Source organism: Tremella mesenterica (genome assembly GCF_000271645.1).
Source record: "Tremella mesenterica DSM 1558 unplaced genomic scaffold TREMEscaffold_12, whole genome shotgun sequence".
Lineage (NCBI taxonomy): Eukaryota > Fungi > Basidiomycota > Tremellomycetes > Tremellales > Tremellaceae > Tremella > Tremella mesenterica.
In genome coordinates, this window is record NW_006711236.1 from 132,612 (window position 1) to 157,979 (window position 25,368).

Consider the following 25,368-nt stretch of genomic DNA (forward strand, 5'->3'; position numbering starts at 1 on the left):
CAAGTGTGTGGCATTCGAGCGACGACCGGTCAGGAACCCATGACCCCGATGCATATATGCTTTGGTCAAGATGACTCGGCGCAATTACATTATGATACACTCGTGTTCCGCTTCGTCTCGGGTCGGTCTGACCGCCTTTTTGCCCTTGGCACCTTTGGCGCTGTTCAATTCCGTTAACCGTTGCATCGCTCGTTTGTGTTGTTGGGCTAGGCTGTTAGTCATTTTCTATGAGAATATCAGAATGGACGACACCACTGACCTGCTGCACGCATGTACCATCGCTTGGCTTGATCCATATCCTGCTTGACTCCAATACCCAGCTCGCTATAGTCTGCACATGGTCAGCAAGATTACCAGACCTTGGCGTCGACTCACATCCGACGGCATACTCTGCCTTTGCCAAGCCTTTGTTGGCTGCCTTTCTTCCCCATAGGTATGCCTCTGTATCGGATTGCTTCAGCACACCTTCTGTGCCATGTCAGCCACTTCTCACCGGAGTACATGGTCTGACTCACCGCTTCCTGTGAGATACCATCCGCTCAATGCCAACTCTGCCTCACTGTCACCTTTTTCTGCCGCCTTGGTGTACCAAGCGATACTCCGTCTCGGATCTATCGGACACCCCAACGTCCCAAATTCGTGACAACTGCCAAGCTTGAACTGCGCAGGTGCATACCCTAGCTGAGCGGCTTGGTTGAACAGCTCACGAGCCATGAGGGGATCATGAGGTACCACGCCTCCGTTGTTGGCTCGTTCATGCAGTAAAGCCAGCTCGTGCAGAGCGTGTGGGTTGTCCTCGTCAGCCTGAGCCGCAGCTCGACGTAGCCACACGATTGCTTCACGGGAGTTTCTCGCCTGTCCCAACAATCCACCGAGGAGAATCATCCCGAGCTTGTACATGGCGGCGGTATCGGCCAAAGCAGCTGCTTTGCGGTAGAACAGCACAGCGCGGTTGTAGTCCTTCTTGGTGCCAGCACCGATTTCATTGCACACGGCGGCTCGGTATGTGGCAGCGGCGTGATTGAGCTTGCTGGCCATCAGATACAGATAATATGCCTTCTCATGGTCCACCTGCAAACCCAACTGACCGGTACCGTATAGGTTGGCGAGGAAAAATTGAGCATCGGGATACGGTTGTTTGGCTTCTGCGAGTTTTTTGATATTTCTCAAGCTCTCCTGCAATAGTGTATCTCGATATTTTCGACCGAGTTTTGGCTCTGTTTGACTGATCTCGTCCCCGAGTTTCTTGGCGGCTTCGATCAAGTACTTGGAGAATGCGAATTGAGCTTCCGGGTCGGGATCATCTTTCATACGTTTCCGATAATCGTCCACGTACTGCTTGGTGTAAGGTGGTTTGTTCATGTCGATCGCTGCTTGCCCACCTCGTCGACGTGTCGATGAGGCACCCACGACTTCGGTGGGTTTCCGGGCAAGAGAGATCGAGGATGCTGAAGAGAGGGCAGAAGCGGATGTGTTGGTACGTGCTAGGGATGAGATGCTTTCTTGACGTGATGGAATGAGGTTGCCGGAAGTGTTCTGTGGAAAGGCGGTGGGTGGAGGATTGAGAAACTCGCTTGCCGCAGAGTAATAAGGGTTGTATTCCTGCGGTGGATAGCCGCCGCTGCCATACGGGTCCCATCCTGGAGCCGCATGGCCATGACCATGCGGGGCGTACATGTTTCCTGCCATTTGATCCGAAGGTCCAGCCGCATAAGCTCCCAAACCAGAATCCAAGCTGTAAACGCTGGCAGAGGCGTCTCCGTCTGCCACAGTGGGATAACCACCTCCTCCTACTCGTGACCGATATGGGTTTTGATCACGGTGTGAAGGTGGTTGAGCTGGTGCCGTGTTGTGTCTAGCGGGAGGGGGGTTCGACGACATGGACAGCTGTGAAAAGTTCAGTTCGTTGGGGTCTGATATGGGTCGCCGGGAAGAATAATTGGGATCGTGGGTCGGAGGATATTGGGATGTGGGCAGACCGTAGTCTACAGGGGGATAAGACGGTTGCTCTAGGCTAGGAACACGGACGTGAGATGGATGGCCGGCGTTGTTGTTGTATGGCTGAGAGGGTTTGACAAGAGCTAGTCCAGGTTGGGAAGCCATGACGGCGTTGTAGGAAGGGAGAGGTGGTTGAGCGGATTGAGCTGTGGGAAGATGTGCATCAGCTGATATGGTTATGACTGGTACAAGTCGTGGAAGTAGACAAAGACGACCACGGGGCAGAGGTCAGGGTATGAGACTGGCCCATCACGACGAGGGGAAGGTGGAAGGCACATGGGGTCGCACGGTGACAGGGAGGGGTGAGTGAGTCATGCCCTACTCACCGTTGGGGGCAGTATTCCTCAGACTATGACTCCTAACAGCCAAAGAAGTACGATCTGACTCGCTGGCGGGTTGAGAAGACAGGTCTCCGGGAGAGGCTGAAGGGATGGAATCTGAACGGGAGGAGATGTAAGGGTCGTATGTTTGAGCCCCACGTTGAGGTAAAGGTGCAGGAGGTGATACTGATATGGACTGTGGCCCTGATGCCATGACCTGGCAGGGAGTCGTGAAGGGAGGGATAGGAGTAGCTAGTAGCTAGAGGGGTGGTGGGGGTGGTGGTGGTGGTGGTTGGAGTACGGTGAGGTGAGCGGTCGGAGTAGTACTTAGTTAGTAGTCCAGTAGTAGTAGTGATTTGCCGCCATGACCTCTCTCTTGCTGCAATGTGGTTGTTAGGCTTGCGGCTAGGCTTGCTGGGCCATGAGCCATCGCATTGTCACGTGACTTTAGATCAATTTACAACTTCTTACTCGTTACATTCCTAAACAGAGTATATATATACTTTCATCACCATCCCTATCTCTTCATCATGAGTCGCTCGGTCAGTGTCTTGATCCCATCAGAAGTCTTCAGCTAATCGTTTCAGTCAGGAGAGCCTGTCCCATCCCTACCCGATCTCATCTCACTCTTCGCTTCCGCTTCTTACACTCCCACTACTTTATCCCCTCCTTCCTCCTCCACCTATCCTCCACTTTCTGTCCCTCCTCAGATTGACAAATCCAATCCATCTCTTAGGCCTAATCTGATCCCCGTCTACATCGAGCTACCTGCAGACTTGACAACTCCTGTGGCTGCCTATCTCAAGATCGCCAATCAGAGTAATTACAGTTTTCTACTCGAAAGTGTCGTCGGAGGAGAAAACCTGGCTCGATTCAGTTTTGTAGGTGCAGGTCAGTCATCTTTTCAAAGAGACGTACACTGCTAAACATATAGACCCTTTCAAAGTCATCAGAACAGGAGAAGGCTTCGATGTAAGCGGCGATCCTCTGCAAGCGTTGGAGAAGGAGCTTGAGCCGTATCGTCATGTCAAATTGCCCTCGGTGCCCACCTTTACCGGTGAGTCAAACGTCATCCGACACGTTACTAGTCTGACAGCTCTCAGGAGGTGCTGTTGGATTCATCACATACGACTCTATTGCCCACTTTGAGCCCGTCACCAAGCCTAATCAACCACTCGTCAACCCCATTCCAGGTCTTCCCGAAGCGTTCTTCATGCTCACTTCTACCCTCATCATCTTCGATCACATCTTTCAAACTGTCAAACTGGTCTCACACGTCTACCTCCCCGATGGAAGTCCACCTTCACGTATACCCGCTTTGTACGAAGAATGCGTCGGTCGTCTGGAGACTTTGCGCAATCAGTTGGCATCACCTGAAGTACCACTGCCGAAACAAGGTTCCATCAAGCTCGGATATGAGGCCAAGAGCAACGTAGGAAAGGAAGGATACGAAGCATTTGTGACAAAGCTCAAGGAGCATATCGTCAAGGGTGACATCATTCAAGCTGTTCCCAGTCAACGTCTATCTCGGCCTACCTCACTGCATCCCTTCAACATATACAGACACCTACGGAGGGTCAATCCATCACCGTACATGTTCTATCTTAACTGTGGAGACGTCCAACTCATTGGGGCCAGTCCGGAGACCCTGTGCAAGGTGGAAGCAAGGAAAGTGTACAATCACGCCATTGCCGGCACGGTGAGAAGAGGCAAGACGGCTGCTGGTCAGTCGATCTGCACATTTTAAGCGGAGCTGATGTATGTAGAGGACGAAGTACTAGGTAAAGGTTTGCAAGCGTCGGAAAAGGACCGAGCCGAGCACATCATGCTGGTTGACTTGGCACGGAACGATGTCAATCGCGTCTGCAAGCCTGAGACTGTCAACGTGGACGATTTGATGAGAGTGGAAAAGTTCAGTCATGTCATCCATCTCACAAGTCAGATCAGTGGTAGTCTGCGGGACGACCAATCGAGGTAGGTCGCTACTCTCCGCATCGCAGACCTTCTGATGCCGCAGATTCGACGCTTTCCGATCCATTTTTCCCGCGGGAACAGTGTCTGGTGCTCCCAAGGTCAAGGCTATCCAGCTCGTATCTGGTTTAGAGAAGGAGCGGCGTGGGGTTTACGCCGGCGCCGTTGGTAGATTTGATTTCGATCGTGACGAGCTCGACACGTGCATCGCCCTTCGAACCATGACCTACAAGGATGGAATGGTGTATTTGCAGGCAGGTGGGTCTTTGTAGCATACGCCAGGGCTGATAACTAACACCCAAGGTGGCGGTATCGTCTTTGACAGCGTGGAAGAGGATGAATACTATGAGACGATCAACAAGCTTGGTGCCAACATAACATGCATCAATGAGGCTGAGAGTGAGTTTGTGAGGTCGAGGCAGATGAGTAACGGCTAACATGACAGAGTACTACGCCAAGCTGGAAGGGTCAGCCTGAGTGGTAGAAGAGACAGACCTTGAGGACGTTTGGGTGTGTCAAGTGATATGCATCATTGTCATAATGCGAGAGGGGCGGCGATGCGGCCTCCATCATCAACGGTAAAAATACAATGAGGAGTGAGGGGCCGTGGGGTGGACGAGCGATATCAGAGCTGGGTGGAGGGTGGGTGCCATGTATACAGAAGCTTGGTGTGATGATGTAGGTGCATGAGGCTTGGGCGACAAAAGTAAAGTGTGGGGAAGAGAGGTGTCACGTGATGTGGGCACTGGTGCGAGTACCTGAGGTAACTAGGTAAGTACGCCAAGCCATCACTCACCGTGTGGTCTTGATACATAAGTAACAATGCACTACCCGTACTCTACTCCATCTACCGTAGCTACTAGCTACAACAATAGCGCTGGCTTGTCCTCTTCATACACATCTGTGTCAAGGAATGGCGTGGCCTTTGATTGCACCAACACCCCCCCATGATGTTTCCTCCAGCTGACTTTGAAGGGGATAGGATTCATCTCAACCACTACTGAGTATACATACCCTTCCAACTACTTGCAGACTAGTGACTGAGTGCTCACTTGACAGGCATCCTCTCAATGCGCTTCATGTTGAAGATGGGAACCCCTCGAAACAAGGTCCACCTGATCCGGAAATCTCGCACTCGTTCAAAACCGTCCTTTGTTACCATTCCGAGGTCCTTTTGGGTCCTTGAATCGATGGTTTCCCCTTGGTTGATGGATCAAGCCATCAAGGCCTTTTGGCTCCAACCTTGGTTACCTAGCCCGCTTTTGTACTGTAGGCAATCCGCCCGTCGGTCACATGGCGACCCCCCTTCCTCCTCGACCGGTCCCGGCTTGAGGCTTCCTGCCTTTGGACCAAGCTCACAACCCCCGTCGTGATCACGGACACCTTTGATCGCTTGAAATAGTGCGACTTTATCTCGCCGACCGGCATCGCTAGATTTTTCCTGATCACTGAAAAGATGTCTCAAGATCGTACTAGTTCACCCACAAGTCCTTGTGTGATCACAACGAGCGGATCTTCATCATTTCACTCGGCGCATCAAGACCATCTTTGTTCGCTGTCAGGTTGGAAAAGCGGTCAAATAGCGACGATCTGTTGGCGGATACAACACTCCCCCGTCTTCTGCAATTCGTCATCCTTCCCAGGTCTGCAACGGATTCGTTAACATCCTTTGTCCTTTGGGGGAGACGGTTCACAGATTGGCGGTAGCTCAGCAGCGGCTTCACAGAGAGAATAAAACCTACCGTCGTCGAAAATCATGGCATCTGTTGTACCCAGTCTTCGTCGAGGCGGTTTGGGATCTCCAACTTCGTTTTCGTCGACAAATCACATCATGTCGGGGCTTCAAGATAGCGACTTGGGCGTCGATACCGTTAAAGCAGACTACAGCTTTTTTCGCACCACAAAATTCAAAATATGTTTCTTAGCAATGTGGTGAGTGTCCCTCGATCGAACTTTGCTTTTCACAGAGCTGTGGGTATGGAAGAGAAACTGATATCATAGCATAAACGTCCTCACCTTTGGCTTGGATGCCTTTATCATAGTAGTAGCTGTCCCACGTATAGTGAGCCAGTTCGATTCTCTGGATAAGGGTACGTTCTTTCCGTTCCTGTGCACATGAAGTCAGCTGACATGATCAGTGGAATGGCTCAACACGGCGTAAGCACTTTTGTACACTGTCCGGGTAGAGTTTCTAACTTACACACAGATTCTTCATACCTTGCGCCGGATGTATTCTTATATATTCCCAAGTTAGTTTCCTTACTTTGCTCTCCGTGTAGTGGCTAACGGAATGTAGATCATGACAGTATTCTCCCCAAAATGGATCTACCTGGGAGCGGTGGTCGTCTTTGAGATTGGATCAGCAATCTGCGTGAGTTCAATCTGCCTCGCCGATTTCGCTCATATCTGCAGGGTGCCGCACAATCGATGAACATGCTTATCGTGGGAAGAGCAGTGGCAGGTCTAGGTGGTGCAGGTCTATGGAAGTGAGTCTACAATCCTGTGAATAAGGTATAACATCGCTGATCGTCGCGCAGCGCTTCATACCTCATCGGCGGTGAACTGATCCCTTTCGAAAAACGCGCCGGATATTTCAGTCTCTTTGGAGTCGTGAGTGATCATTTCAAGCGTGAAGATTGAGCCAACAGCGTAGAGCTTTATAGTAGCATCTGTGATGGGACCACTGGTTGGCGGTTAGTCCCATGATATCTTGTAGGGACACAACTGATGCGCAGGTGCATTCACCGACATCGGGGCTGAAGGCTGGAGATGGTGTTTCTACATCAATCTGCCGTGCGTCATCCCTTATTCTCAAAACGGGTTTCGCTAACGCGCAGGATTGGCGGTGTCGCCCTTGCTCTACTGGCCCTGACTTTACCCAAAGTCCGCTTATTCCCACGATACGACGGTAAACCTGATGGCCGTAGTCGGTTCGTTCGTCTTCTAACCCTCGACTGGGTGTCGACCCTCTTCACGATTGGCTTTGTCACTTGTCTCGGAATTGGGACCCAATGGGGCGGCGTGACCAAGGCTTGGAATGACGTGGGGGTCGTAGTGGTGAGTGAACCATGTTGTCTGCCGCCCTACTGAAGCTGACACCGTATCAGAACCTGGCTCTCGCTGGGGCGTTCGTGATCCTAATCATCGGCTGGAGTTTGTTCCTCGGAGACAAAGCAATGCTTCCACCAAGTCTTCTGAGACGTAGACATATATCGTGAGTCTTCTGTTAGCTATCGAACTATCGAATGAGGTGCTCATATGTCCAGAGCCGGCGCTTGGGCAAACTTTTTTGCTTTCGGAGCAGTCGTGGTCTACCTATACTACCTCCCATTACATTTCGAAGCGATCGATGGTAAAAGCGCCGTCCGTGCTGGGGTCCTCTTGCTGGGGGTACAGTTGTCAATGAGTCCCTTCCTGATCATAGCTGGAAAGCTTGCCGAGGTATGTCCTCGTGGCCTTCTCATTTCTCCCTTTCTCATCCTTGAAAAGCTATCATATCTGTGAGGGTCAACTGGCTGATGCTCGCACAGAGAACGGGTATTGCCAAATATACCGTCGTCGTCGGGGGAGGTTTGATCGCCGTCGCCTCGGGCTTACTCACCACAATCTCTCCTGGCTCAGGGTTAACAAAAATTATAGTTTTCGAAGTCATCAGTGGTATCGGGTTTGGTTGTGCTCTCAATATCAGTGTGTCACTCATCATGATGAAGTCAAGAGAAAAGACGAGCTAATGTGTAGTTGTCGTGCTCGTACAAGCCGACTATCTGAGTGAACCTCACATGATCCCTCATGCCACCAATACAATCAACTTTGCTGGTTTCTTGGGTCGTATTGTTGCTATGAACACGGCCACATCTGTATTCCAAAACAAGGTGAGTTGCTCCGCCTCACTTCAGTGACATTCCAGCTTGATCTTTCCTGTATTCTCCTTTAATTTCCTCGTCCAGGCCTTGCCAGCCTTTCGGGTGGTTTGTATTCTGAGGAAATTTACACCAACGAACTAGACTGATCAATGTAGCTCGGTCAAGGGCTCAAGGGTCTGACTGATCTCCCTGTCTCACTCATAGCTGAAATCTCTGCCGCTCCCGAATCTATCTGGTCCGCCATTCCCGACTCTGTCCGTCCCGCCGTGCTTGATATTTACTCCAAATCCATCAATAACGTCTGGTGGTACTGTCTCGCCTCAGGCTGCATGTGTATCCTCTCGGCCCTGTTGATGCGCAATCTCAACATCAAAGAAATCGGTCTGGCCGCGGCCAAAGCACGCGAATTGGCAGGCAGTCCGACTTACGCCATGGAAACAAAACGGGAAGTGGGCATTGAAGAATCAGCAGGAAGTAGTAAGACAGATCTCAAAGATTGATGATTTCTTCCGACTGTGTATGTAGATAACAAAAAATTGTCAGATATACGATCAGTGTTGAGATGTTGGGTGATTTACAACCTGTTTGCTAGATGAACCAAGTGTATGATGGATTTACCCCTATGCAAATTCTGCAAGTCTTGCTTTAAGTTGGGCTTGCAATACAATCTTCGAAACACAATGATGTGATGTCGTGTTGAAACAGAAACGTGCATCCATTGATTCTCCCTCTCCCGTCGACCAGCAAAAGGAGGATACTCACCCGAGGACAAGTCAAAGGATCGGACTCGTCTCTTACGTGCCGCAACCGACATCCCCTTTGCCAGTTCGATTTGACCCAATGTATGGTTTCATTCCTATACCGCTCTGGTTCGGAAGAGATCTTGATATTCGTGTTCACTATGTGCTGCGCATGATTGGTGTATTAGGAGTTTAATACAAGACGGTCATTACGATTTATAAAGAAAACGATAGGAAAAGTCGTGATGCTGGTCATTACTTTCTTCTTTTTCCTCCCTTTAAGTCTATCTCTTCATATCCCTGTGAATCACCGACCACCCGATCCCGTCACCTTGTCCACCCATAAAATCTCCAGCCCTTCGAAGACATTACCCTCCCGACCTGTAGAAACGTTCGTACCTGTCCTACAACACGCACTAGCCGCGGATGCCCACTTGAACACTGATGGTGAATCTTGGTTCGACGAAGACGATTGGCTGGAATACGAATACGATTTCATTGAGATTGACGATGATGAGGATTATTACTACGATGAAGAGTACGAGATTGAAGAGTACGAGGTTGAAGAATATGACCAAGATGGGAGAATGCATAAACGACGAGTAACAGGAATGTGGTTGACGACTGGAGATTGTGAAGAAGAACCACCAGCAGATATAATCTTGTTAGAGGATTGTGATGAAGAAGGCGACAATTCGACCTCGACTTCTTCTTCCTTAATGTTTTCTTCCTCTGCCCCATCTTCATCTTCGATATCGAGGACAATCCCAAAACCCTCAGGAGTGGTCCAAGTCATCGTTGTCACTTCTACCATTGTCGTCGCTCCTCCCGAAACTGCTACCGATTCCGCCGGCGCAAACCCTTCCGCTTCCAGCCCCGGCGGCGGCGGGGGACAAACTCAGGGGTTAGATCAACAAGCACAAGCATTCTTGGATGGACATAATATCGCAAGAACGAAATATGGAGCGGGTAATGTGACATGGAGTGATTCGTTGGTCCAACGAGCGAAAGCTAACGCGGAAAATTGCAATGCTGGGTTACATACGTGAGTTGTCGGTCTTGTCGGAATTACTACTCTCTTGTTAGGCATATACCCTATGTTTGTCCAGCAAGTGTCATAATCATTGCGTATAGAGGTTGGAAGTTTGAAGACCCCTTGTCAGAGGATGAGCTGACAAGTTAGGAATTCAGGAGAGAACATGGCGAGTCAATCCGGTGGGATCACACCGCAACAAGCGATCGACATGTGGGTTAATGAAGTTTGTCAGTGTTTTCTTCTCACATCTTTCCAGCCCCCACGCCAAGGTCAGCGAACGGGTGGGATCCTGACTGACATTTCCAGCTCAATATGACCAGTCTAACCCCGGTTTCACCGAAGCCACGGGTCATTTCACCCAAGTTGTCTGGAAAGCTTCAACGACAATTGGGTGTTATATCGCTACTTGTTCCCCTGGGGTGTTGTTCGATGAGAAATACGGGGTGAGTTCTCCCTCAAAACTACACTTCTTCGAGGTTTCAGACGGTGGGCTGATCGCAGACGAGTTTCAAGGCGACATGTGAATATGATCCTGCGGTAAGTCCATCCGAAAATCTTCCGTGTTATGTCTAGCTAACATTCAGGGTAATGTGGTTGGCGATAGTGAGTTTCAGACAGTATTCCCTGTATGCGAGTCAGCTGACCTATGACAGACAACTTGTATTTCCGTGAGAACGTATCTTGGTGATCTCCGTTTCACCTCGTTCCCACTTCACTGTTCGATAAACGTCAATCAAGGGGTTTAGTATTTCTCTCACAAGAATACCCATTCGCTTCAGATGCATACCTTTCCACCATGTCTATGGCAGAACGCCCTCAAGCGAAGAGCAACGTCCTGCATGACATCAGCTGGAGTACTGAGGACCGCTCGGAAGTATCCGGGAGCCTCAAAGCATATGCCAGGTAGCACGAACAGGGCTTCTTCCCTGTAGAGTGAGGTACAGAAATCGATGTCGGACATGTGGAGACGAGATGAGTCAATTTTGACAAGCATATATAATGCCCCGCTGGGTGCTGCACAGGATAGTCCTGGGATGGTGTTGATTGCTGTGGTCAAGATATGAGCGTTCAGCTGGGAGTAAGTCTCTAACATATTTTATCCCCACAATCAGACCATCATCTAGGTGTACTCAACCAGAGATTGTGCGGTCGGGAAGGAGGTAGACTTATTTGAGAAACGCAAGAGAAACCCACTTGTATCTTGTCCATGACTACCTTGAACCAACTCCCCGGTGTTGCAAGAATATCAGGCAGTGCAGCCTGTACCAAACTGTTCGGTCCCATGAAGCGATTCGCCCACACGTGCATCCCTTCTCGAACTTTCGTTGCCAGACAAAGGGGGTCATGTAAACATACCCAACCGAATCTCCAGCCAGGAACTAGGAAACGTTTGGACAAACCTGCCAGTGTAATGATGGGTACACTCCGGGACAGACTGGCCAGCGGTACGAATGGTTTGTCCCAAGTCTGAGATCAGCGTCGGCCATAATGAATTGGGCAGGAGTTCTGTGTAGTAGCAGTGAGGATGGCAGGTAGGAAGAGAGAGAAATACTCACCATATGACCATAAATCTCATCCGATATGATGGGGACTTTGTGTTGCTCGGCGATATCAAGGAGTGCTTGAAGATGGGATCGGGAGTAGTTGCTACCACATGGGTTGCTAGGATTCGTCTGCAGTGTCAGTGAATGACGCCCAGCTCCACTGACTCTGTCACGACCGTATTTTACAATATCATGTAGGAACATGAGCAGAGAGAGAGAGGTGATGCCAATCTTATGGAGAGAAAAGGGGTTTGGATGGACAGGAAAAAAACTCACAAGGATGATTGCCTTTGTTCCCCCATCAATGGAATCCTCCAAAGAGGACAAATCAATTTCCCATCCTTGCTCTTCGAGCAGATCATAGTATCTGACGTCCGTTCCAAGATTGGCTAGCAATGTAGCATACTGTGCAAACCCTGGACGAGGCAGTAGGACGTTACATTTCTGGACAGTTTGGTGTGGTATGAGCACGGAGAAGATCAGATCAAGACCTTGCCCGACACCGTGAGTCTGCTGTATTAGTAGGTTTTCTCAATGGAAAGAGAGGAAGGAAAAACATACCAGAACAACATCCTCTAATCCATATGCCACTCCATCCCATCGTTCATGATAATCCACCACTACTGATCTAGCCTGGAGGCTTCCAGCACCAGGAAGATAGCCATTTGCTTTACCCGACTTGAGAGTGCGTGTTATCGCATCGATCGCGCACTCCGGAGGGGGATGAAGGGGATAATGAGTTGGATCACCTAAGCCGAGGTTGATCAATGATCGTGTAGGACCGTTGATGGGATTGGGAGGCTGAGAGGTGATGAGCTCCAGGGTGGTACGGATTGGGTTTCGGGAGTTTGGCTTGGGGGTTAGGTTATGGGACCACTCTAACTTGAGAGAAGACGGTCCAAGTTGGAAACAGAAAAACAATGCTGAGAGACAGTGTTGTTTGACGGATTGATGGAGGTTATGGTACGTACCACGGATGGAGAAACTCCGATATCCCATTTCTTCTCTTTCCCTATCATTCCTACAACCTTGTGTCTTTTCACGACCGAGGACACCTGAGCAGTGTCAAGAAGATCGATGTTAGGCATGATGTGATTCCGCTGGTTGGAGACAGTGAATGTGACCAGATGTTATTACCTACAAGAAGGCCTCAGCGGAGTAGGGTGAAGACCAGGACTATCCAGAATTAGTATCGAACGAAACTGGTCGGTTGGTTGTTGTACGACTGGACGGAAGAAGAAAAGTGTTCCAACCATGGTCTCCTTTTACGGTTCATGTATGTTTTACTTTTCCGACTTTCCCTGAGACACACAGCAATCCAATTTGTTATCCCGTATCCATCTTTATTGGAGTGTATTCTGTGACCGTTCAAATGGTGACGAGTGCAAAATGTCGAAAGGGTGACCGTGAATTTCGGCGTGTTTGTCACTTTTGGACATGTTCCGGCCGGTCGGCACGGGATCGGAACTTGGTCACTTGGTCCATGTTCCGGCCGCGGCATGCGGCATGCGGCATGTCTCTTCTGGTTGCATGGCTGCATGTACAAGTATGAGTAATCTACATAATCATGGGATGCACGCAACATGCAACAGGTCGTATAATCGCTCCAATCGTCATATCATATGCTAGTGCCAGGGGGTAACACTTGCTCCGCCAATCCCATTCCCGTCCGTATCAGGTCCCATTTGGTTGAGAATACCTCTGCCAACAGGAATGCGGCAAACGATGGATCCGTCCAATATGAAGCGTGAGCCGTTATCATATCTGCCAGTCAACCCTTGTAACAGCGCGGAGGACCATACTCACCTAGATACTCGCTCATACCAGCAGAAGCGAGATAAAAGTCCAGATTGCCATGAGGGTTCAAAGCTGAAAACCTTCTTTCCCCTCGAGTCCCTTTAAGTCTCTCCTCCCCCGTCGGTCCGGACATTTCTATCCCACTCGGAAGTCTGATCGTACCAGGTCGTAACAGCTTTCTCTCCCCTCCACCTCCAATAATAGCAGGAAGGTATCGAGACAGTCCATCCGTGACCGTTGTGTAAAAAGGCGCAGTGACACTGGTGATAGCTAGAGGCTTTCGTTCCCTAGCCAGATTCACATCCACAGCAGCGTTAAGCGTATACGCTATCGGGTCGTTGAGGTAGAAGATGTTGTAAATCGAGTCAACCGCCATGCAGCCAAACTTTCCAGCTCGATCCAACGCTTCATCCTGGGGTGAATGCATGGTACGTTCTCGACCTTTTCGTGGCATTATTTGCGCTTGGTCAAGGTGAAGGAAGACGCCGAGGGGTGATCCCACGAGAAAGAAGCCCGAGGTGTTGAACAGAAATCGATTCCGGGTCTGAGTTATCACTTGTTTCGGAAGTTGAGACATGTTAGGCATCTTGGTGGACTGGTTCGACAGGATGTGAGCGGCGAGGGCAGAACCGAGCTGCTTGTCAGCCTCGCCCCAACACTACAAAGCCTAACTATGAAACTACGAAAAATCTAAGGAAGGAAGTCACAACTCACAGAATGACCAATGATATGCACTCTTCCATTCTTCTCAAACTCTGGATTTCGAGCGATCCACAACCTGTACAATCGATTCGCTTGAAGACAAACCGCTTCGATCATCTTGCTCCGGTGGTGCGACATAAAGAGGGGGATGTCAAGAAGAACCTTTTGATCAGCTGATACAACTTCTCGCCCGAACTTGCTCACCGCGTTGGTCAGTTCCCGGACATATGGAATGGATTTGTTGATAGTTATGTCGTTCATCGTAAAGCGATTGTCCATCTCGTGCTCCTGATCTTCGGCCGTCTTCTCCGCCTCAAGGTCTAACAATGCTCGCCATTGGACAGGCAGGACTTGTATCCGTCGGTCTCGGATGATCGATGCCAGTGCAGGGTTGGCAGCTTGTTTCCGCAAAACCTGACGAAGTTGGTTACCAGCGTAGCTGATATCAGCGAAGGTCTAAGCCAGAACAGAAGACCGTAAAAGGTGGAACGATAATATATGGTACTGAGAGAGAATGGCATGTTGGAACGAGATTGTGGCGTGGGTGGTAGTGTGACTGTGTGATATCAAGGAAACCAAATACTCACACAAAGTTGTACGACTCATACTGGGTAGCCAATTGCTGGCCTATACCATGTATGACTAGACACAAATCCGTACAAGGCGTATCATTATCATCCGCATCCACTATAGGTTCTCGTTCCTCCCTCATTGCAGTTTTGGCATCTGACACGGCGGAATCTGTCGATGACTGACCCTTTTTCTCGTCATCATCTTGCGAGGACCTTTCTGGCGCGTCTGTTCTACCAGTCCGATTTCCTTTACCTATCTCAGGCTGAAGTCTGTCGTCAATGATAGAAGAGGCTCGAGATGATCTCTCCTGTGACCGGACACTGGCATTGCTACCTCGTCTGCTGATGGACGATTTGTCATCTTTAGCCATCTTGGCAGCTTTGTAACCGCGATAGACATAAGTGCCAGAGGGTTTTGTGCGTAGTGTTGACCAAAAGGCTCGAGAGAGGTAGTTTAAAGCACCACTTCTAGAAGATCAGCGAGCTGCGTTTTTTTGTCACTCGAAGATTATCAGTGATGTATAGTTTTGTGGACTCACGAGAGGAGTCGTCCTTTCTCCCCATCTTCAAATATCACCCCTAAGCCAGGCCCAAATCGGATAGGAAGCGCATATTTCAATTTCTCCTCTGCGGCTGGACCTAGAGCAGTGGCCGCGGCCAACTCATCCTTGTAAGAAGGCTGAGGTCAACTGTCTTTCTATCCTAATCCTCAAGATTTTCCGAAGCTGTACGTCAAACGCACGAACCAATTGCCATACGGGATGATACAGAGACAAGAAAATTTACTCACGAGCCATGGCTTTATCTCTAGATAACCCCTCTCAATTTCCTCTCCCAGATCCCAGGAGCAAGGCCTTGTTTCGTCCGTCACGAACCATGTCCCTCTCATGACACTCACCCGGGGTCCGGTGTGCGCCCAGAAGACTGGATGAAGGGAAAGTGTTTTGAGGTCGACCTCGAACAGTGAGTCCTGAATATCAGCTCATGGTCTGACATGCCACATACTTTGGTTATCCTGAAGGCAACGTGATCGAAAGCAGGTCACACGACCATACTCTCAGGGGGCTTATGACCGATCTTTATGAGGATTTCATATTTCAAGAGTGACAGTGACAGGAAACAGAAAGTAGGAGGGATAGAAGTTTGACCTCACCTGACTGACAGGGACTCCAGCAATCAATTCCAAATTCTCATACTCTTTCTGCGCATCCGCCATGATATTTCTGTACCTACCCTCTCCGTCCACCTCTCCATCAGTGGGTTGTTCCTCTCCACTCCTTATGACCTCTGCATCCGGCACGCCTCTATCTTTTTCTCTATCTTTTGAAGAAGATCGACGTTTGTCATTGTTCGACGCGGTGCTCTCGCTCCTTCCGTGTTCTTTCTTGACTTTGCTTGCACCTTCCCCCTCTGCTGCTCCCCATTCTTTGATGGCCAGCTGACGTTCTAGCAGAGGTAGTGATGTCCATCTGGCCTCTATCCTTTTAGATTCTGAAGGGGAAAAGGCTTTGTAAGAGGTGGAGGCGGAAGTGATGGGTGTGGGTAGTAAGTCGAGGTATTGAGCTCCTGCGTGAACCCAGCGAGCGTCCAAGGAGGGAGCGGGGAGAGTAGGGGAGGTGACTATGGGTCGAGGGGTGAGATCCGACATTGACGTCAGCCAGAGTGGCTGATATGACTGAGCAGTGAGCAGTGAGCAGTGAGCAGTGATGCACTGTGATGAATGGAAGCAAGGAGTGAAAAGGAGCAATAATGTTGAAAGGACAGCAACGCAGGTGTCCCAGGCGGCAAACTACAAATGACATTTCCATCACCAAGGCGGTTGACGTCATTGCAACATGCTCTCTGGGTTTCCAACAAAGTCACATATAACATACCTTGTCACCAACCAGCCAAGTTTTGTCGATATGCATGCATTCCATTCTCCCGTCAGATGTACACTTATCCCCTTGATCATGCAGTTTCCACTTTCCTGTCAACCCCTGGTCAGAGCTAAGTAAGGTAAAAGGTCGATAGACGCTTCAATCCCGCTGGGCGGAAAGGTTACCCATCTTGTTTGCTGGAATCTCTCACGCTCGGCAGGCGACCACCTTTATCCCTTCATTCTCTCCTCTAAACCTCTAGCGACGTCTTCTTTCAACTTTTTGTCAGCTAATACACAATCCCTATAGCAAGCTTACTTTGGGTGAAATGACATCCTTGTCGGCAAAATATGCCAGCATCATTTCCGTTCCCACCCACGAGTCGTTGACCGTACCCAGCGCTCTTCCCTACGACATCAGCTAGATTTCCACTTCCGTCAGAATATCTCAAGACTGACCTCGTACTCGACTGTCAACCCAGATGGAGAGCGGTAGAGCACGAGAGATTTGCCTTTGGGCACAGACCCAGCGGGGAATATCGTTTTGAATTGATGCATCGAAACGGCGACTCGCTAACGTTCAGCTTGAGATTGTCACAGAATGCTTCTTTCAACTCAGAGAATATAGTTTTTGACTCACATCTTCATCTGCATCTGTCAATTGGCCAGACTTTCGAGCCAGCTTCTGACGTGCGGTCAGAGCCCTGGTGAACCCATCACGAAGGTGCTGCCATGAGCTTCGGTCTCAAATACCGGTTGCGTTGGACCCACCCCAAAGTCCGTATTTCTGACCGGTACTGTCTCACATGAGCTATTCTCTCGAATATCAGGGTTCAGGGACTGCTTACCTATTCTGACCGCGCAGGTCGCTCCACTGTCCAACAGAGTCCTCACCAATCCCTCCCCTGAGAGTCGGGGCGATTCCAAATCTTCGCTCGCGGGGACAGGTGGCGTAAGTAAATGCTGAGCAGTGAAGGTCTATCTCGTCAGGAGAGAAATCAGAATGAGGCGACACTCACACTCCACCCCTTCACACTGCGCAAACTGTTCGCCACCTTCTCATCAAGGTAAAAGCCCGCGGAGTAGACTTGAATGCGGAGAAATGAAACTTTCCGCACGCCTACTCCTACCAGGCTCAACGGTGGTGACGGTGTAGTGAGAGACAGTTGGAGGGGGAAGTGTATAGAGGAATCTGAATCGACTGGATGTTAATTTTATCCGCAGCTGAGAGTGAGAGCCGCTAGCCGCAGAAGGTACGCTCGACTGACCTCGAAACCCGGGAGATTTGTTGTCCGACAATGGTTCTGGGGAAGCTACGGATTTGGCATGGATGAGCCATTGAGATTTTTTGATGATCCCGTGCAAGGTTGCGGTAACAGAGTGATCATCATCTAATGATTCAGCAACCGTAGACTGGACATAGAGATCACAAGGACGCACCTTTCCAGTCATACAAGTAGATGACTATTCCAGCAGTAGTCACGACAAACCCAGTAGCGAATGTCGCTCGAGACCAGGGCCTGACACCTGGTGGCTTTGCGACGAACTGTTGACTATTCAAAGATCCTCTGGCTTGAAGGCGGGCGAGTCTCTGGAAGATTCTGACCGCCATGGTGTCGTATGTGACGTACTACTCGTAGAGTGTGGAGTACAGCGAGTGTAACAAGTAGTACCTAGTGGTGTTGGTGGTAGTAACTACATAGTACGTAGTAGTAGTAGGGAGGGAGAGTGACCGCAGAATGCGGAGCCCCAGAGTAGCCACGTGGGACCCCCTCCACTTGGAACTCACAGCAACGTCCGCAGCATACAGCATGCACCCTTGTCGTCTCTCCTCCCCCTCCAAGCCCTAAACAGTCAGTCAACCTCGGTCCCCTCTTCGATGATACCCACCCGTCGCTACCGTATCGTTCTATCCTCTCCCACATGCCCGCTCACATAATCTCTGGTCGACCTGACCGGCCCATCACCTTTAGGTGCGCCTACGAGTCCACCACCAGGCGTGTCACCTTTCCTTCTGCTCAGACCACTCGCTTTGAATCTCTCCGGAACAGGGTCAGTCTCCGTTTCAAGTCTTACTCAATAGTGCTGATGCTTTAGGTCGAAGAATGCTTTCATCTCTCCGCCTCTCCCTTCTACTTCACCTACACGGACGATGACGGTGAAGAGTTTGCCATACGGACCGACACCGACCTTACAGAAGCCATCGCCTATTTTGTCTCTGGCGACGACCATGCTGGCTCCGTCTACTCGAATACTGGGTCTATTACGAGAGTTCCTTCTCAAAAGATCACCGTCCGTTTAGACGTAGCGGTAGAGTATGATGGTCCGAGTTTGAGTGATGTCTCTTCCATCATCAGCGGTCGCAGCGGACATGGGAGCTACGAAAATGCCAGTCAACATAGTTGGCTCAGCAGTACTCAATCAAGTGCCTATACCGCTCATTCTCGAGGTAGTGGCGATGTTATCGGCGTCATTGAAGAAGAGGTAGAGAGCTCATCGAGGAGCGGTGCGACATCGTCGACGCAAGGTGAAAACCCTATAGCACGACAGCTGAACGGTCTTAGCCTGAACCCGGCGCTCCCAGTCCCGGAGGACAGAGAAGGTGCCTCGATCCGTGAACCCCCAATCTTGTCCGGTCCAGAGAGCGATCCAGCGCCTCCATTGTTGACTCATTCTGAGTTGGGAAGTAGATGGCTAAGGGAACAAAGTCGTCTGGCTCGACGACAAGCCCCTCGCTCAAGAGTCAACGGTAGTGGTAGACGGTATGGCAGTGATGAGGAGAGCTTCGGGAGTGATGATGAGTCTCCTGGGGTTATAGCTCTCCAGAGGAACGCTAAAGGCAGTAGGTTCTTGTCTTTTCATCCTACATTATTAGCTCACTTTTCAGGATACTATTACTCGTACTCGACGGAAGACTCTTCCACCGAATCCACCTCTGATGGCGATGCCGATGATCCATTTTCCACTTCTCGAGTTCTCACTCCCAGTGCCTCCACATCTTCTCCCCCCGGCTCGGCCTTCTCGTCGGAACCTGTGAGAGTCGCTGAACCCACTGGTCCCCCCATCTTGGCACCTGACTGTTCGGCTTGCGGGGTACGCTTGGAATACATCCGATATGTTTGTTCGACCTGCGGTGAAGGTCAAATGTGGAAGGAGAATGCACCTGGCAAATCACCTTTTGTCCCACCGACGCCACCAGTACTTAGCATAAGCGACGGTAGTGAGGGGTCCACCGAGACAGATAGGACGGGTAACGATTCCACTGGCTCTCGAACAGTATATCAAACGACGGCTCAGCCGAGACAGAGGAGTAATTCTTTATCAACTCAAGCATCACATTCCCCTCCCGGATCGGATGCCGGTGATCTCTCTCAGCCTGTAGGATATGAGCTTTGCTCGACATGCATCGAAACTCATGGCGTGGTGCATGCCAAAGCCGCACCCAAGGCTGGAAGTTTGAATGGCTCTCGTCTTCGATCAGGGACAAAACTTCGACATACTTTCCGAGAAAAGATTTGGACCGCAGAGGGATGGTCGGATGTGGAGTACAACGAAGATAGCGAGTGTACCATGTGTCGAACTCCACTCATCACCGATCGATTCAAATGCGTTTCTTGTTCCAAATTCGACCTCTGCCGTTCGTGTCATCAGAAGGTTGGCGAAATACATCCTGCACATGTATTTCTCTCTCTCCCCGATAAATCCCTCCCTAATGCTGAGTCGTCAACGTCTTATCCTCCGCAAGTGGATATCAGGAATCAAGATCCAGTCAATGTCGCTTCATCCAAACTGGTGCGTCATCCAGGGGCGTTCTGTCACAATTGTCTTCAAGATATCGTCGGTCCCAGATTTCATTGTGCGGTGTGTCCCTCATGGGACTTGTGTATTCAATGCGAAGGAGTGGTGACCGTTGGACATGGTGGTCATACGGCTGATCATATCATGATGAAAATCCCTCTTCCTTTAGCATCATCAGAGGTGGAAGCAGTGAGTAGACGGGCGAGGGATAGATGGTTCCAACAAGATTCATCTGCTGTAGCTGCGCAAAGATCTGACTCGACAACGTCAACTTCTTCAAGATCACCTTCACCGACAAATGAGACAGTCTACGGAGGGATTTCAAACAATGTGATGGATAGGAATGGCCTCAGTGGACTGAACGGTAACGAAGGGAGATCTTCCGCAAGAGATGTATTAGATCATGGGTGTAGATGTAGTAATTGTAACGAATGGATCTTGGGAAGAAGATATCAATGTGCCAATTGTCCATCTGAACCAATGTCTTTCAACCTAGTACGTCGTCTTAAATTTCAACCCCAGAGTTTATCTTCTTTACTCACTCTTAGTGTTCAATATGTGAACTTCGCTCTTACAGAGTTCATGACCCTTTTCACGTATTCTTCAAATTTGATCGTCCCGTTCATTTCCCCCTGACTTCTCCACGACCTCTTCTTCCAAGATTGTACAAATCTCGTGTGGGTGACGTTCCATCAGGATCAGTCATAGATCCTCATGATCCCACTTCGTACCTTCGTCACTTGGTACATAAAGAGACATTATGCGATATACATTCTGATCAAATAAGAGGTATATGGCTTCGATGTGCTCATTGTGCCGCAGGGTTCGACATGTGTCAAGAAGCAGAAGGGAATGCGGATCATGATCCTACTCACGGTGCGTCCCTCTTACATTGTCATATCTCGCCTTCTTTCTCTGTTTGGTTGTTCAGTCGTTGATACACCCGGTTCAGTCAATGTGGAGGGAGATATTGATCTTGATCTTGACTTGATGGCTTAGCCGTTAGGTGGCTTAAACATGTCTATTAGGTTGTATGGAAGAGAAGATGCAATCTGAACTCATTGTCATAAGATGAACCAAAACTAATATCAGTGTTCGTCGTGTTCAAAGCCAGGGTCGACATGGCGGCTTTTCGTATCCTCTGCGATCTCGGAGCGAGACATAGTAAACCTCTTCTCACCCAACGGGTCTATCTCAGTTAATAATCCATCAGTTCTTGGCGCATCTCTCTGCATAGATACAGTAGGATTTGTTGTATTTAGATGCAAACAATGCACATGGCTACTCAGCAAAATGCAAATACCCAACCTCAGCTTTTCATAAACTGGGAATGACTAATTATGTACCAAATGTCAACGAACTAATCTCTACCTTTCTTGGCCCATTCGTCTCTTCTCCGATGATTTCGATTCATCGTCATATCACCTAACAGACATGTGTCACGACTCAAAAGATCAACTCGTCATTCCTTTTTTTCTCATCACGTCATCCCCACATCTATCCCCTTTCCATCTCACCACATCTTCCTTGTTGGCGCACCTCTCCCCGCTTGCGCTCTCACGGGCGAAGTGACATATTGCCCTTGTCCTTGTGTCTGTTGAGTTTGATATTGTACACCTCCATAATACCCACCAGTATTATCCACCGAACCATACATGTAATCTATGCCAGAAGTACCGTTCACCATCCCCGCGCCTGTCCCAGAAGGGTTCTCACCATGTCCCGGTGTAGTCTGAACACTGAACCTTCCTATCCCACCTTGAGTCTGAGCGGTGGCTTGAGAGGAATATCCATAACCGTAGTTTGGAAATCCTCTCGGATACCCCTGACCCTGCGCCGGTGCCAATGTCGGATGTGAATTCTGACCACCGTTCTGAACGTTCTGAATATTTGAAACATTCGGATAACCATAATCCTTCCCAAATGCCATCGCAGCTTTTTGATCCGTACCAGGACGACCATATGCGTACGCCCCATTTGCCGGCGAGGCGAAAGTCGAACCTGACCAAAGACCTGGTTGATTGGTGAATCCGTTCGCACCGCTCGCCGGACGATTACCGGGATATAACCCCATGGCATTTTCAGTGGTTGCCGTATGAACACCTGCAAGACTGGAGACGGATGGAGTGGGGGGAGACATGTAATTATATCCTTGTGATCGAATGGTTGGGAACGTGGTGGTCGTAGGTTGGAATGAACTGGAAGTGGTCTGATGTTGATTTGGAGTAGGATTACTACTTGCTGATATGCTATAACCCATTTTGACACTCGTCCCTACGTTCGGTAATGGTGCATTGGGCGGATCGGCAGAAGAGGGAGCATTGAGTGAGGGGTAAAGAGGCGTTGACAGATCTTGAACTTGAGAGGTGGTTTTTGGGACAGGGTTGTTGCTGTCTGGATGATTCGGATCGGATGCTTTGCGTTTTTCTGCCTGATCCCAGACACTCTTTACGTGCTCTCGTCTTTGTTGAGACATCCATTGTTGTTGCCCTTGCATCGCCGACGTAGGTTGATGACCTGGCTGCAATTGAGCCTGAGAGGGACCAGAGTTGGATCGGCCAGGTGATATCGAAGGATGAGAGGACGAAGCATGTGTCGAAGTGGATGGCGCTGGCTGTGAGACGTGTGACAGGTTTGGACGAATGATCTCCCCAATCTCGCGTCTTCTCTCGATCACATCGTCTTTGATATTACCAGGACCCGGTCTGTTGACTTCCAATCCCTCTCCCACACTCTCGAGCGACATCTTATTCACTTCATCCAGCAATGAATCACCCTCAAGTTCCGAAGACACCATGAATCTCACTCCTGCTTTTGAATCTGACGCCCGACGTACTTTGTCATCTTTGATTCCCACACCCTCGTTGAATAATCCTTCGCGCTCAGCTTTTGCAGCCGCAGAAGCCTTGACCGGTAATCCTGCAGAAGGGACAGGAGTGACGTTCGTTGACTCCCGGGCTGGAGCGCTCTTACTATCGACATTGGGAGGGCGAACGGCTTGACTCTTGAGCACCGAAGATGCAGCCGTGGTGGCAACCTTCGCTGCAGGTAATAATGTGTCGGCTAAACTTCGTGAGACTGCGTCTCCCATGTCGGATCGTGAAACGCCCTTCAGGGGTACAATTATCTTCTTTTTGACTTTCCTTTCAAATTTCTCAAGTCTTCGAGGAGATATACTGACTACAACCTCAGTTGGTCGACCCAAGTGACGAGGGGGAGGAGGAAGGAGATATGCGGAAAGTGATAAGGCGAAAGAATCCAAGGCGAGGACAGGTGGGTCGAAAGACATGAGCCATCCTTTAGGCGGACGCTGCAAAGGTGCCTGAAATGCTTGCAGTCGCCATCGAGGGATTGGAGGTTTGGCAGGTTGAGGAGGAGGATTTCTTACAGTGTATGTACGCCAAGCGGACGACGGTAGGACAGGGAGTTGGGGCTGGGTAACGTCAAAAAATTCGATCCGCGCTGGGGGCTTCTCCAGTATCCTTGGTGCTTGTCCCACTGAAGCAGACGCTCCACTGGGTCGAGTCTTATCAGCAAGCGCGGACTGATGAACATCCAAGGTCGCATCGGAGTTGGAAGCAAGCTTGACACTTTGTTCTCTGGCCGGAGTTGTCCGAGCTTGCTCCATCGCAGCCTTTATTCGGCTCAGCATATCATCAAAGTCACGCTTTGGCGTAGCTTTCTCTGTCAAAGGTGTCTCACCTGCCCGACGAATGGCCTCTTTGAGAGCGAGCTCTTCGGTCGCAGGCACAGTCGATGTCGCAACGACGCTGGTTGTGGGTACAGCAGGACGACTCGCAGTGATAGTGTCAGGTAATCGCGCAGCAGGTTCCGGTTTGCTATTGAAGAATGACTCGGCAGTCGGTCGGGAAGTGCGGTTTAAAGATATAAGAGGGTTGTGTGTGGGATGTGACGGAGGTGATTGTGAGTCTTCAATCGCTGCAGGTGGTTGCATCTTGGTTCGCCAAGAGACTTCTGTTGATCTAGCAGAGTCACCATTAGGTTTGACGGGTAGACTGATCGTGTTATTTGCGGGGCTGGTCGATGTAGGCCGCCTGGTTTCAGGGGCAGGCTTGGGCCGCTGTGCGATTGTATATGTCAGAGGAGCTTTGCCGATGCCTGGAGGGACAGCATTCGATATAGTGGGTGACTCTACTGTATTTGATGTCGAGTTCGCCTTGAGCCTCTCTTCTAATTCTTTCGCCTTTTGTCGAGCGCGCTCTGCGGCGGCTTCTCTCTCCTGCTCCTCAGCTAACCGACGTAACCTTGCCTTCTCCGCCGCGGTGTGCATCTCTGCAACCTGATCGAAACTGGGATCCGGAACGGGCGCAGCGGGTAAAACGGGTCGGGGCGGGGGTTGAGGCGGATGGGGTAAGTGAGAGCCAGGGCCGACACCTGGAGGAGGAGGGCCTGGGGGGCCTGCAAGCTGAGAGAATGAACGCCGTGGGGGGAAGGGGAGTTGATGAGGCTCTTTCTGTTCTCTGGGGACATTCGATCCGGCAGGACGATCTCCGAGGTGTAAAGGGGGACGTTCAGGCTCTCTTTGTGCATTCCACGCTTGTCTTGGTGGTCCGGAGGACGGCTGTTGCGGTTTTGAGACTTGTGTATGAGGGACAGGAGCATCGGACCGATCGGTAAATGCAGCAGGAAGGTGAGGCGGAAGCATACGTCCTGATTCTCCGGAGTTCTGCAGATGAGGAGGCAATTGTCGGTCAAAGCCTCGACTGACTGAAGGCAAAGGTGGGATATGGGGTCCCACAGGTTCACTAGGTCTTGGCATAAGTCGAGGGGGTTGCGACGGTTGTTGAGGAACTCGAACGAGGTTGGATTCTAACCGATTCGATGACGCGTTGAAGAGAACTTTATCCGTCGCCTCCTGCGAGAAAGTGGCTGCTTTCAATAGATCACTGGGCCCGGGTTTGCGAGGCCAGCTTCGATCGAAGTCTTCCACAAATCTTTCCGCTTTTGCGGTCGGTCCAGCTACAGTATCTTGCTCTAAAGGCTCTGTGTGATGAGCAATCATGCCATCGCCAAAGTCGATCACGTCGTCGTCGTCGTTCTCGTCCTGAGGCAGTTAGCAGACGGCCAGATTCTGTGAGTGGCGATACTGACATCCCACCTGTGTCCGGTGTTCTCGAGCTGTGAGAAGACGTTTAGCTCTTGAAGGAT

At 50.2% G+C, this 25,368-nt stretch overlaps 9 protein-coding genes across 9 annotated transcripts; 4 read left to right on the forward strand and 5 right to left on the reverse strand.

The window, feature by feature from the left end:
• Positions 1–84: 84 nt before the first annotated feature.
• On the reverse strand, positions 85–2,532 carry TREMEDRAFT_34129 (uncharacterized protein; the record flags this gene model as incomplete). Its single annotated transcript, XM_007006911.1, has 5 exons — positions 85–206; positions 260–331; positions 376–468; positions 516–2,144; positions 2,349–2,532. The coding sequence occupies 5 exons, from the start codon at positions 2,530–2,532 to the stop codon at positions 85–87; spliced, it is 2,100 nt and encodes a 699-aa protein (XP_007006973.1).
• A 298-nt stretch (positions 2,533–2,830) lies between these two features.
• TREMEDRAFT_72272 (uncharacterized protein) lies at positions 2,831–4,766 on the forward strand (the record flags this gene model as incomplete). The annotated part of the gene is made up of 8 exons (XM_007007144.1): positions 2,831–2,860; positions 2,906–3,209; positions 3,253–3,375; positions 3,422–4,042; positions 4,085–4,292; positions 4,336–4,547; positions 4,593–4,688; positions 4,735–4,766. The coding sequence occupies exons 1-8, from the start codon at positions 2,849–2,851 to the stop codon at positions 4,764–4,766; spliced, it is 1,608 nt and encodes a 535-aa protein (XP_007007206.1). The 5' UTR covers positions 2,831–2,848.
• Positions 4,767–6,045: 1,279 nt separating this feature from the next.
• TREMEDRAFT_64752 (uncharacterized protein) lies at positions 6,046–8,652 on the forward strand (the record flags this gene model as incomplete). Its single annotated transcript, XM_007007003.1, has 15 exons — positions 6,046–6,221; positions 6,291–6,379; positions 6,428–6,446; positions 6,496–6,538; positions 6,586–6,660; positions 6,702–6,775; positions 6,827–6,899; positions 6,943–6,982; positions 7,025–7,082; positions 7,127–7,346; positions 7,397–7,503; positions 7,556–7,730; positions 7,820–7,976; positions 8,028–8,161; positions 8,308–8,652. The coding sequence occupies 15 exons, from the start codon at positions 6,046–6,048 to the stop codon at positions 8,650–8,652; spliced, it is 1,785 nt and encodes a 594-aa protein (XP_007007065.1).
• A 485-nt stretch (positions 8,653–9,137) lies between these two features.
• TREMEDRAFT_64753 (uncharacterized protein) lies at positions 9,138–10,616 on the forward strand (the record flags this gene model as incomplete). The annotated part of the gene is made up of 6 exons (XM_007007004.1): positions 9,138–9,937; positions 10,076–10,155; positions 10,235–10,371; positions 10,430–10,465; positions 10,513–10,531; positions 10,582–10,616. 6 exons carry the CDS (start codon positions 9,138–9,140, stop codon positions 10,614–10,616), a joined length of 1,107 nt encoding a protein of 368 aa, XP_007007066.1.
• Positions 10,617–10,703: 87 nt separating this feature from the next.
• Positions 10,704–12,560, reverse strand: TREMEDRAFT_64754 (uncharacterized protein; the record flags this gene model as incomplete). The annotated part of the gene is made up of 6 exons (XM_007007005.1): positions 10,704–11,000; positions 11,123–11,395; positions 11,485–11,601; positions 11,749–11,982; positions 12,034–12,324; positions 12,444–12,560. The coding sequence occupies 6 exons, from the start codon at positions 12,558–12,560 to the stop codon at positions 10,704–10,706; spliced, it is 1,329 nt and encodes a 442-aa protein (XP_007007067.1).
• Positions 12,561–13,090: 530 nt separating this feature from the next.
• On the reverse strand, positions 13,091–16,191 carry TREMEDRAFT_34164 (uncharacterized protein; the record flags this gene model as incomplete). Its single annotated transcript, XM_007006916.1, has 8 exons — positions 13,091–13,236; positions 13,279–13,903; positions 13,984–14,133; positions 14,176–14,410; positions 14,559–15,011; positions 15,083–15,222; positions 15,334–15,513; positions 15,697–16,191. The coding sequence occupies 8 exons, from the start codon at positions 16,189–16,191 to the stop codon at positions 13,091–13,093; spliced, it is 2,424 nt and encodes an 807-aa protein (XP_007006978.1).
• A 441-nt stretch (positions 16,192–16,632) lies between these two features.
• Positions 16,633–17,853, reverse strand: TREMEDRAFT_64756 (uncharacterized protein; the record flags this gene model as incomplete). Its single annotated transcript, XM_007007006.1, has 8 exons — positions 16,633–16,680; positions 16,721–16,810; positions 16,861–16,974; positions 17,042–17,128; positions 17,173–17,379; positions 17,421–17,602; positions 17,670–17,814; positions 17,842–17,853. The coding sequence occupies 8 exons, from the start codon at positions 17,851–17,853 to the stop codon at positions 16,633–16,635; spliced, it is 885 nt and encodes a 294-aa protein (XP_007007068.1).
• Positions 17,854–18,324: 471 nt separating this feature from the next.
• Positions 18,325–21,401, forward strand: TREMEDRAFT_69901 (uncharacterized protein; the record flags this gene model as incomplete). The annotated part of the gene is made up of 4 exons (XM_007007145.1): positions 18,325–18,453; positions 18,499–20,694; positions 20,748–21,075; positions 21,292–21,401. 4 exons carry the CDS (start codon positions 18,325–18,327, stop codon positions 21,399–21,401), a joined length of 2,763 nt encoding a protein of 920 aa, XP_007007207.1.
• A 311-nt stretch (positions 21,402–21,712) lies between these two features.
• TREMEDRAFT_69902 (uncharacterized protein) lies at positions 21,713–22,273 on the reverse strand (the record flags this gene model as incomplete). Its single annotated transcript, XM_007007146.1, has 1 exon — positions 21,713–22,273. The coding sequence occupies one exon, from the start codon at positions 22,271–22,273 to the stop codon at positions 21,713–21,715; it is 561 nt and encodes a 186-aa protein (XP_007007208.1).
• Between the last annotated feature and the right edge of the window lie 3,095 nt (positions 22,274–25,368).